Source organism: Lemur catta, chromosome 11, assembly GCF_020740605.2.
Source record: "Lemur catta isolate mLemCat1 chromosome 11, mLemCat1.pri, whole genome shotgun sequence".
NCBI classification, from domain to species: Eukaryota; Metazoa; Chordata; class Mammalia; order Primates; family Lemuridae; genus Lemur; species Lemur catta.
The window spans coordinates 40946997-40959540 of NC_059138.1; the positions used below are offsets into that span (position 1 = coordinate 40946997).

The 12544-nt window shown below is 37.8% G+C and overlaps 1 protein-coding gene across 1 annotated transcript in view; it reads left to right on the forward strand.

The window, feature by feature from the left end:
- Nucleotides 1–13: 13 nt before the first annotated feature.
- RSBN1L (round spermatid basic protein 1 like) overlaps nt 14–12544 on the forward strand; it is a 65183-nt gene continuing 52652 nt past the window's right edge. Inside the window, exon 1 of the mRNA XM_045564059.1 lies at nt 14–643. Within this exon, the coding sequence (XP_045420015.1) occupies nt 70–643 (574 nt within the window). The 5' untranslated portion in view covers nt 14–69. The remainder of the gene's footprint in view (nt 644–12544) is intronic.

Genomic DNA, 12544 nt, shown 5'->3' on the forward strand with positions numbered 1-12544 from the left:
CCTCGCCGAGGGCCCGCCCCCTGCCCCGCACCGGGGAGCGGAGGAGAGTAAATACAACAGGAGCGCAAAATGGCGGAGCCCCCGAGCCCAGTGCGCGGCGCCGCTGGTGCCGCCGCCGCCGCCACCTCGGAGAAAGAACCGTTCGGCAAGCTGCAGCCCTCGTCCCGGGACCCACCGGGTTCTCTGTCCGCCAAGAAGGTCCGGACTGAGGAGAAGAAGGCGCCGCGGAGAGTGAACGGAGAAGGAGGCAGCGGCGGGAACAGCAGGCAGCTGCAGCCGCCGCCGCCGGCGGCACCTTTGCCTCAGAGCTATGGCAGCCCTGCCTCTTGGAGCTTCTCCGCTCTGTCGGCTGCCCCCTCCCCGTCCTCTTCTCGGAGCAGTTTCTCTTTCTCCGTTGGCACGGCCGTTCCCTCGTCAGCCTCCGCTTCCTTGTCTCAGCCAGTGCCGCGCAAACTGCTGGTCCCTCCTACGCTGCTGCACGCTCAGCCGCACCATCTCCTGCTGCCGGCCGCCGCTTCCGCGGCCACCGCCAAGTCGCGCAGACCTAAGGAGAAGCGGGAGAAGGAGAAGAGGAGGCACGGCCTCGGTGAGGCCAGCGGGGCCGCCCGGGAGGAGAACGGCGAGGTGAAGCAGCCGCCGCGAGGTGGGTGCCGCCGCCGAGAGGGGGAGGGGAGGGCGCCGGGGTCCCCGCCGCGTCTCGCGCCCGAGGGGCCCGCGAAGGGGGAGCGCGGCGGCCGCGTGCGCCAGCCTGGAGAGAGCGGGAGGCGTCCGGTTCTCAGCAGGCGATTTTGCAGTCCCTAAGGGGACAGGAAATGGAGCCTGTAATTGCGGTCGCGGAGAGGGGAATGGCCGAAACTCTTCTTTTCCATGCCGTTTCTTCCTTCCAGTTAATGCGCTGCAGAATTTGTAGAAATCAACGTAGAGGACCCTTCTAGGTATGTTAGGCTAGAGCGGGAGATAGAAGGGTTTGATCTTGTAAACGATGCTTGTTTGATTATTACACCGTTTAGACGTGATCTCGGGAGTTCATATTTGTGACATAGTCTCCAACACCAGAAAATCCTGTCAAAAAAAGGGGTGTGGAGAGCTTTGGCGTCAGCTGGAAGCTACCAGAGGCCTGAGCATTTCATCCCTATTAGGAAAATGAGGTAGCGTGCAGGGCCCGAAGTGTGCTGTTTCGTAAGGTACCGTCCCTTCACCGTCTGCTCCGCTGCATATTCTTAAGTGTTTTGAATGGTCCTATTTGAAATACCACCCTTTCAGAAAGAATTTTCAGCCATATTCTTTTTTTCTGCCCCAAATGATAAAAACAGGAGCTTTGACCTTTTTTTTTTTTTTTTTTTCCAAATCAAGTGGCTGTAAAATGTTTTAGCATCAGAAAAAGGCTTAATTCTTGAGCGTCCTTTTCAGGCACGGTCAGTTTTCCTCTTTAAATGTAGGCTAGTCATAGAATTTTTCAGATAGTATTTCTTTAAAATAGGTGTTCCTGTCATTTAGCTGTGGATCTTCATGCGATCACAAGCTTAAAGCATATTATCTTTATTGTAAGTCTACATTACTACACAGTGTTGTCAAAGTCTTTTGTTATTTAGGAAAAAATGACATGTCAGTTTTAGCATTGCTGACCTAGTAATAGCTTAGATCACGAAAAATTGTTTGAATTGGAATGGTTTATTTTCACAACTTAAAAAATGCTGCGGGAACATGTAGCAACAGTACTACTTCTTTCTTGATGTTTTTTTGCCTGTGGAGCAAAGCTTTGACATTTAAGCACAGCCATCAGGTACTCTGATGCAATGTAAAGATTTGGAGGGTGTTGCTTTTACAAAGTGGTTTTAAGGATGGAATTAAACTACTTTTACTCAGGAATTTTAGGTGGTTAGTATTTTAAAGCAATTCGTTTTAATGGTTATATATAAAATTTGAGAGTTAGATGCCTGGAAGACCATCCATATGCAGCTTGGTATCAGTCCCATTTGTGGTGTGTAAATGTGCACATTTGCTCTTAGTTTTCTGAATGAGGAAGTGAATGTGAGTACTACATTATTGGAGTATTGGAATGGCTGAAAAGAAATAAGTAATCATTCTTTAAGTCTAACTTACAAATATGAAGTACACAGATAGCCCTTAAGTGAAATGGCTGTTAAAGAGAAATTTTTATGGTCTTTTAAATTACATTTAGAATTCTCCTTATGAGGGCTATCACTTACATTACTAAGCCTGAATATAAGCAATGATAGCTTTTACATTAAGATGTGGAGGAGATGTTTTCTTGTGACCTGTGTGGGTTCTTCAAGTAGTGAGAAGATATTAACACTATTGTAAGTAAGATTTTCATTTTGGGGGATAGAATTGCTATTTTTTTGAGGAAAAACTAACAAGGAAAAAGATTTGCTTTGCAGTGTCTTGATGGTAAATTTAATGGTGAAAATCTTCCCCTCTTGGGAAGTACTCAAATCCTTCTGAAGTTTGGATTTAACCAAGTTGAAGTTCTGTTTTAACCAATTAAGATTCTTAAATAGTGGTATTAAAATTGTGAGAATACCGTTATTATAGATATAATTGAAAATATAGAAGTCCTGGTTTGTAATACAATGTTCATTTTGCTGTGCTTTTTGTGAAAACCTTCGTCAATTCTACTGTACATAGTTCAGTAACCACCCCTCAGTTGTACATAGCTGATTGAACAATCTGAGTCAGAACCGGAAGTTTGCCATAAAGACATCTACACAAGAAAAATAGATTCTCCCTCAACAAAACAAAACTCTCACACACTCAAAAGGTCTGCGCCCCCCCACTCCATTAAACAATTAAGCTCTTGTATTTATTTGTAGTAGGCTTTTTTTTAAGTAGTTCTTAGAACTGCTTTATTTTTACATTGGTGACCATTATAATAGAAAGTATTTGAACTAAATGAAAGCATGTACGTGAAGGGACCTGGGAGGGTATTTAGTAAATGCTATTTGAATCTGAATCATAGTTATTAATTTTTTAAACCCCATAACAAATTTAAAGATAGGTCAGTCCTGATAGAGGAAGGATCATTGACAATAACTTTGAGTGGTGAGCAAGAGAATTATTTTATAAACTGAGCATACTAATAATAGGGCTTGATGCCTTATACACCTAAAATCTCTAAGGCCATCTGGTCATACTGCTGTAGTTCACTTGCATGATAGCTTGAGTCATTAAGTAAAAATTAAATTTATTTCTTATAAAAAGAAAAAGCGCAAAACATTTTAGATTTTTAAAACTAGAAAATAACCAGGTTTTGGTGCTTATAGAGGTAACTGCTGAGGAATAAACAACCCATTTTCCTGTAAGATTGAATAAATTATTAAGTTGATAAAAGTGGACATGTACTGCAGGTATCTAACATTTATGATTATATTATGGCAAACAACAGAACAAACATATCATTAGATATGAGTGTGCCTTAACTGTTTCCAGTAACCAATAAAATTTGTATAGATCTTCTAATTTTAGTTAATATTCTTGCTTTGCATTTAACTTTTTCTCCCTTAGAATGACCCTGTGAGGTATTCCAAGACAAAACTGGAACATTTCACTGAATTTTTACCTTGAAAGTGTAGTTACAGAATTTAACTCTATTGGAAAATAGAAGATTTTCTTAGAATCGAATAATTTGAGGTATGTAAATGTCAGTGATTTTATTGATTTATTTTTTTAGAGACAGGCTCTTGCTCTCTTGCCCAGGTTGGAGTATAGTGGCATGATCATAGCTCAGTGCAGCCTCAAACTCCTAGGCTCAAGCAATCCTCCCACCTCAGCCTCCTAAGTAGCTGGGACTACAGGTGTGTGCCACCATGCCTGGGTAATTTATTTTATTTTATTTTTACATTTTTGTTTATTTTTTTTGTTAGAGACAGGTTCTTGCTCTGTTGCCTGGGCTAGAGTGCAGTGGTGTTGTCATAGCTCACTATAACCTTGAAATCCTGGGCTCAAGTGATCCTCCTGCTTCAGCCTCTTGAGTGATTGGAACTACAGGTGGCATGCACCTCCATGCCCAGCTAATTTTTGTATTTTTTGTAGAGGGGTCTCACTGTGTTGCCCATGCTGGTCTCGAATTCCAGGCCTCAAGTGATCCTCCTGCTTTGGCCTCCCAAAGAGTGCTAGGATCTTAGGGGTGAGCTACTACCCCTGGCCATTGTCAGTGATTTTTAAAGGGATAAGTATTTGAAGATTTTTCAAAGTACACTCTCCTGTGTCTTTCTAATATTGTTACTCCACAATTTTAGGTTAAATTTATATTCAGGATTTTTATCGTATGACCAAATATTTGTCACTGCTGAGAGAATAGTTTACTATGATTTCATTTTCTTGTATAACCTTTTATTTTTCATGCCTCATTTTTTTCATTTGCTTAGTTTTCTCTGGCAAAGTCTTTCTGTACCCTCCAGCAGCTCCATAAAATGCTTCTCAGTACAATTTTCCGCATGGGCAGATCTGTCAGATAAACTTATCAGTTCCATTTGTTCCTGTAGACATCCCTTCTGTACTGTCCTTTCTGCTTCAGCCTGGATTGTTTCCTCTTTAGGCCTGCTGCATGGCTGTCATCTTGGGACTTCCCTTAGCTGACATTCTGGGAATTTCTTTCACTTCTGTTGAATTTTTTTTTTTTTTCTGGATACCATGCCTTCCTTTTGGTTATTCCCTCATTTTGGTTTCCTCTACTAATACCATGAAAGAGTGAGTGGGAAGTATATATTTTTTGGATTTTATTTTCACCCTTACACTTGACTGGGTGTTGAGAGATGTATTGAAAATTATTTTCCCTCAAAAGTTTGAAGGTAGTGTTCTGTATTGCTTGGTGTCCAATGTTGATGTTAAGAAATCTGACCTCCAAAAAATTATCTATTGTTCTAATTTCTGGGAGATAAAAAAAGAAATTTTAAGAGCTCTTGGTCTTTCTGTATTAGAACATTTTGTTCCTTTTTCATGGGTGCAGGATCTTCTGTTATCTATTCAAGGATATTAATTATAGTTTCCTTGAAATGTTCTTCTGTTCCCTCCATTGTTTTTGGTTCTTCTAACTTTTTTCTGTTTGTTTTGGTCTCCTCCTTTTAGTTGGAGGCTTTCTTCAGATCTGTGTGATCCTTAGCAGTTCCTTTATATTTAAGAGGGAGTTACCAAAGCTGATTGAAAGCTCATTGGACATGCATGAGGAGGGCTTAGTGTTTAATGCACTCCTATGTTTTTATTTCTGTTTTCGGGTTGTTGGGTAAGAAGGCTTTCAGTTTCTTCAGGTAAGGAAAGGTCCTTCATTTTTCTGCTTCTGTGTGGGTGGAATGATGGAGAGAGGAGGAGTGTTTTAGTCTCTTGGGCTGTCATAACAAAATACCATAGACTGGTATTTTGAGAAATTTATTTTCTCATAGTTCTGGAGGCTGGAAGCCCGAGATCAGTGTGCCAGCATGGCCATGTTCTGGTAAGTGGTCCTCTTTTCCCAGTCTGCAGGCAGCTGCCTTCTCCTGTGTGCTCACATGATCTTTCCTTTCATGGAAAGAAAGGTCTTTCTCTTCCTTTTATAAGTCTCTCCGATCAGGACTGTGCCTTTATGACCTCATTTAATCTTACCTCATAACAGCCCTATCTCCAGATACAGTCACATTGGATATTAAGGCTTCAACATATGAATTTTGGGGAGACACAATTCAGTCTATAGCAAGGGGGTTGGCTGAGGTAATAAGTTTACATGGCAGGGTTCTAGTGCTTGGTTGGGGAAGAAAGCTACAAGTCTTGCCATTCATTTCATAAATTTTCACTCAGTCTCCCTGTTTTCATACCAACGTTTTGCTTCTCTCCTTTTCTTTGTCGGATGCCCCTGAGCCTGGAGCCACTCTGCTTCAGTTTTGCTGAAGACTGTATCTTTCTCCTTCCCTTAGGAGTGTGTGTGGGGCGGGGGCTGCATGTTCTGCGTTTTGTTTTTCCAGTACCTCCAATTTCCTTGCTTTTCCGGGGTAGTGCAGGTTAAAGAGGATTGTTTGTCATTCTTTCTCTCCCCCACTATAATGAGGTATTTACCATTCCTCCATCAGCTTTTTGTCTGTATACATTTAATTTTAGGTTATAGTTACAGTATCTTTTAGTTATCAGAGATGGAGTAGGTGTTTTTGTTTCTTTTTCTCCCTGTTGTTTGGGTATTTGGGTATATTTTTCAAAAGGAGATCTTGAATTTTAGCCTTATTTTGATTTGTTCCTATTTGTGTGACGTTAATCAAATCACTCGCCCTTTTAAGCTTATACGTAACTACTATATAGGGATACGTTTTTCGTAATTCTGTAGGGTGATTGTTAGACTCATGGAAACTGGACATATTGTAGGATTTTATAAGGGATGTTCCCAACCTTTCTTTTCCTGTCTAATACATTGGAGGCATTTAGTTTCACTGTATTCATGGATAGGTATAACCTATCTAATATTCCCATGGTATCCTCGTTTTCGGGAATATGTGGTGTGTATTAGAATGAACAGTAACTTTTTTTTTTAAAGAAATTTACATTTCATAGTTTTTTGTTGTTTTTGTTTTTGACAGGGTCTTCTGTTGCTTGGCCTAGAGTGTGGTGGCCTCATCATAGCTCACTGCAACTTCACACTTCTGGGCTCACACAATCCTACTGCCTCAGCCTCTTGAGTAGCTGGGATTAGAGGTGTGTGCCACCTGGCTAATTTTTCTGTTTTTTGTAGAGATGGTGTCTGGCTGTATTGCTCAGGCTGGTCTCAAATTTCTGGCCTAAAGTGATCCTCCCACCTTGGCCTCCCAAAATCTTAGGATTATAGGCTTGAGTCACCGTGCCCAGTCTCATTTGTGGTTGTACATTAAACTTTATGTTGTATATTTTACTTTTTTTTGAATTTGGATTGAAAATAATTAAACAGTTCATTATGAAAATTTTTAACACAAAAGAATCAGAACAGTATACAGTGAATTCTGGGTGTACCCATCATAGTGCTTCAACAGTTTACACTTTACAATTCATATTTTATCTTCCCATCTTTACGTATTTATTTTTTGTTCCAGCATTTTAAAGCATATTCCAGACATAAATAATTTCGCTTAAAAATAATTAAGACTGGGCAAAGCATAGTGGCTCACACCTTTAATCCCAGCATTTTTGGAAGCTGAGGTGGGAGAATCACTTGAGCCCAGGAATTAGAGGTAATAATAAGTATGATTGAGCTACCGTACTCCATCCTGGGTGACAGTGAGACTCTGTCTCTTAAACAAAAACAAAAACTGAAACAAACAAACAAAAAAAAAACCCCAGTCAAATAAAACTAGGACTGAATTTTTTTTCATTACATAACTAATAATGCTTCTAAGGTTTTAACAATGTATATGTTAAAAAAAATGATATTCTTCGTCTACCCCAAATTATCCTTAATTGATGTATCGCCAATAAAACTCAACCCCTATACTATCATGAATTTGGTATATCGCCAAACTGGAATAGATTTACTTGTATATTTTTTAGGTTAATTCTTTTTAAAAAACTATTTTTAAAAATTGTGATAAAATTCACATAACACTGACTTTTTAGTATGACATTGACTTCTTGAAGATACCAGTCTAACATACCTGCTATCTTACAGATTTTCCTATAGTCATAATTTTTAAATAATTATTTTACTGTGGGGATGTTTACCTTGATCGTTTGTATTTATTGTAAACTGGATGTTAGCTAGCTAGATAGACTTGATTAAGTTTAGATTAAACATTTTTGGTAAGAGTATTTCATAGTTGTACTTCATAGTGCATCTCATCAGGAGCCCTACATATTTAGGTTGTACTATTAACGGTGCTAACTTTGATTATTTAGCTGATCACTAGGTCTCTCCATTGTGTAGTGGTTTATTTTTCTACTTGCATTTAGTTAGTAATCTGTGGGGTGATGTTTTGTGAATATACAATTCCCAAACTATCTTTTACTTAATGGTTTTATTATCAATTAGTGATTCCAGCCTCAATCACCCATTTCATTGGGGATTAAAGAATTATTTCTAAATATAAAATGAATTAGTTTTCAGGGTAGGGAATTCAGAATAAATTGCTACTCCTATATCTAGATTAAAGTTTGACAATCTGTTTTGATTTAGAGTACCAAAGTAAATAATGTAAGTTTATTATTATCTGTGTAACCAGAATCTTATAGTAAAATACTTTTCTTGAATTCTCAATTCACCATAGTTTGAGTTTTAGAAGAGTGTTTGCAGAGTGCTTGTAGATAAATGTTGATTATAATAGTTCAGTTACAGTTGGTAATCTGTTACAATATTGGTAATATGGGCCAAAAATAAAAAGCCTATGCCAATTTCTTTTCTTTTTCTTTCTTTCTTTTTTCTTTCTTTCTTTTTTTTATTTTCGAGACAGGGTCATGCTCTGCTGCCCAGGCTGCAGTGTAATGGCATGATCATAGCTCACTAAAGCCTCAAACTGCTGGGCTCAAGCACTCCACACACCTCAACCTCCCAAGTAACTGGGACTACAGATATGTGCTACCACGCCCAGCTAATTTTTTTTTTTTTTTTTAGGAGTGGGGTCTTGCTGTATTGCCCAGGCTGATCTTGAACTCCTGGCTACAAGCAGACATCCTGCCTTGGCCTCCCAAGTGCTGGAATTGCAGGTGTGAGCCACCATGCCTGGCATAGTTTTCAGAACTTCTTTGAAGTTTAGTTAGATATTAGCCTTTCATAAATGCCATCTGGAAACTCAAAATTTAAATATAAAATAAGTAGTACATCTAGGTTTCAGATTTTTAGATAGTATGGCTTCAGAGCCCTAGCTCTAAACTACTATGCAAACTTTGGTATTTTGTTTTTAAGTCTCCCTTATCTAGAATCATATCTTGCACTGTGAGATTGTTTGCCAAAGGAGTAAACTGGGATGTCGAGGAAGAGTGGGATTTAGGTAAATGGAGATGAAGGAGACAGGCTTGTCGGTGGAGTTGGCACTGGAGGTGGGGGGATGTAGTGTGAGTTAAATTTGTAGCATCAGGAGTGTGCATGATATGTTCAGAACCATTTGGGTGGGATTGATGCTTTTGTGCAAAGTTGAGAGATAAGATGGTATGGCAGTTGAAAGTCTACCATAATCTGCCACCTTTTTGCCAGGATGGGAGTTCAGACTTTGTTTTGTGGACAACAGCAAGACACCGTTTTTTTTACAGGGCAATAATATACTCAAATTGGTATTCTAGGAATAATAACTTGGTAGCATTGTGTAGGATGGATTGGCTGAGAGAAGAATTGGAGACATGGATATTAAAGCCTACTGTATTAGTTAAATGAAGTGATTTTAGTGATAAAATGATTCGTACTTCTATTTATAAGATCACGTTCAAGCTTCTTTAAAATGTCTAATAAAGCTCTGGATGATCATATCCTTGTTTAATTCTTCAGCTTCTCCTCAGTGCTCCTTGCTGCCTACAGGCTTCTTTACCCATTACCTTTCCATCCCCACCTCTACATTTGTACTACACCTAGCTAATGTCTACTCATCTTTTAGGTCTCAGCTTGAAAGGGAGGCCTTTAAGTACTCTCTGGACTCAGTTTTCTTCAATTCCTGTAACACTTTGTTCTTCTTCTGTCCTAACTTTCTTTACTTCATTTAGATCACTTTTTTTGTCATCATCACTAGACTGTAAACTCTGAAATCTGGTTCCGTGAGTATCTTGTTTTGGGTCAGGCCCTCAATCTCTGGATAAATATTTTAGAAATGAACGTTTTGTAGTACATTTCAGCCCCTTTTGCCTGCTCAGAAGAGATGGCTGATTGTTAGGTCAATTTTGGTGGATATTTCAAACTGAGAGCAGCAGAAAGGTGATAATGGCATAAGAGGTTGACCAAGCAGCTCACAGACAATAAGCAGATTGTCAAGTAAGCATAAGAGGCAAGTATTAATGACATGAGAACTAGAAAGCAACTGAGCTGTGTGGGTAATACTAATTGAATTATGTTTGTTTAAGCTTGTTATCCAAATTGCCATTCTGTATACTCTAACCTGAAAATAATGAAGCTTAACACTACATTATACAAAGAGGATATTTTATGTTTTTAATTTGAGTTTGTTAACAAAAGCTATTAACCAACAACAGTTTGGGAATGAGTAGATATAATAAAGGAGGGAATATTTTTTCTTTTTTAGAGGAAGAGTCTTGTTCTGTCTCCCAGGCTGGAGTTCAGTGATGTGATCATAGCTCACTGCAGCTGTGAACTCCTGGCCTCAAGCTATCTTTCTGCCTTAGCCTCCCAAATAGCTGGGACTACTGGCGTGAGCCACTGTGCCCAGTTGGAATATATATTTTTTTAATTCCAGAATAGTGGCATCTTGGGTATAATTATTCTGTGTTCAAAGCTAGCCATATTTAAGTATAATGTAAATTATCATTTTTAGTAAAATCTTACCTGTTTTTCATACTTTCATGTAGGTAGAATTACGAATTTAAACATACATGTTGTGTAATATACAGCAGAAAAAGCACAGGACTGAGAATCAGGAGGCCTTAGGAGCAAATTCTTGCTCTACCACCAACTTGTGTTGTGAAGGAAAGGAGTAAAACCTGTGTGAGTCTAAGGGTCTTTATCTGTAAAACGAGAGGTTTGGACCAAATGTTGAAGGTTCTTTGTAAGCTCATTTGACATTTTATAATTGCGTGATACTATTTTGTGGTCATAATGAAAATTGCCTAATTTATTTTTCTACTTACAAAACTATATGCTCATTTAAAAAATATACTATAGGAAAGTTGTGAAGAAAAGCATCTGAAAGAGTATTTACATGTATAGAATTTTTTATACATACGCTTTTTTGCATGTATACAAATCTTACATACACATATATGATTTTTTTAGTGCTCACACACTCGATTCTTTGTATGTTCTGCAACCTGCTTTTTTCATTTGGGGTACATTAGAATATTATTGTATATCGATATATGTAAAACTGTATCATCAATTCTAATCGATTACCTAGTATTCCTGTTTGTATTATATGGATAAACCATAATAAATTTTACTGATACCATATTGTGGTACATTAGATTTTTTTATTATACATGATACTAAAATAAAACTTCATAGGTATAGATTTATTCACTTGTCTAATAACTTTCTTAGGTTAGAGTCCTAGAAGTTGAGTTATGGAGGTGGTGGTCAAAGGTATGTATCCTTTAAATTTTGATACATAATGCTTTCTTGAAAGGTAAACAGTTTGCTGTAGGAGCTGTATTGTATGTGAGACTGCCCATTGTTTTACATTCTTTCCAATGCTGAATTTTTTCAGATTTCAAAATATTTGACATTTTGACTGTTGAAAATGACATTTTTAATTACATTTATTAATGATTATTGAGCATATTTTTGTATTTCATTTATTTGTTCATGTACTTTGCCCAGTCTAAGGGACTCATATTTTTCTTTTTTTAAAAATTGATTTGAGTTCATGATCAGTGTGGGCACCATAGTGAGACTCCATTCCTTAAAAAAAAAAATTGATTTGTGAAACTTTGTATATTGGGCATAATAGCCCTTTATTGTTGCATTTTTTTCCTAAATTGTCATTAGTTCATGAACAATGTTTAAGGGGGTGTGCTCTGTCTTTTTTTTTTCAAATAGAAGTTTATATTTTTATGAATTCAAATTTATCAATATTTTACTTTTCTGGCTTTTTTTCTTAGAAAAGTTATTTCCACCTCTAGTTCATAAAAATATTTTCTTAAATAGCCTTTTATATAACATTATGTATTGAAATCTTTGCTCTATTTGGAATTTTTTAGACACAAAATTAGGTAGGAGTCCAAATTAATTTTTTTGTTTGGTGTTTTTATTTTTTTTGAGTCTAGAATATGTTAACCAAAGCAATCTGCTTATTCTTGAATAGTAAGAGATAAGTATTGTACAATTTGAATTTCCTCATAATATCTTCAGGTGAAAACATTTTTTGCATTACTGTATAAAACATAGGATGGTGTTACTGTGTGAGTCATTGTATTAAATTTTCCCCTTTATGAAAAAATATAATAGAAACTGAATCAAGGAATATTAGAGAAGAAGAGGTCTTCAGAGATCAGTTACTACAAGCTCCTGATTTTAGAAGTATAAGCAACAGAAAAGCTCCCCAGTTCTCCCTGGTTCAGCGATTCACAAGTCCTTATGTTCTTAATTGACTAGATCTGCACAAGTATTTCAAATCTCAGAGTTCTTAACATGTATCAGTTTTTACAGTTAGGTTCATAAGTACCATTCACCCTTTTAGCAATGTCCGTAAGTATGATTGGGAAACAGTGCTAGAGTCAGGTGTTTTAAATACCATGTACTTCAATTCAAGCCTGTCAAATCTCAGCTATTCCTTAATTGGAAAGGAAGTGTTTTCTTCTTTTCCCTTTAAGTTTCTGGAACTGGTTTCTACATAATTTCTTCCCCTGCTATATAACTATGTCTACCGGGGAAGACTCGGTGCACAAGAGCCTAAAGTAAAGTAGTGTTTATATGTACAGGTTATAAATTAGGAGTTTTCTCTTACTA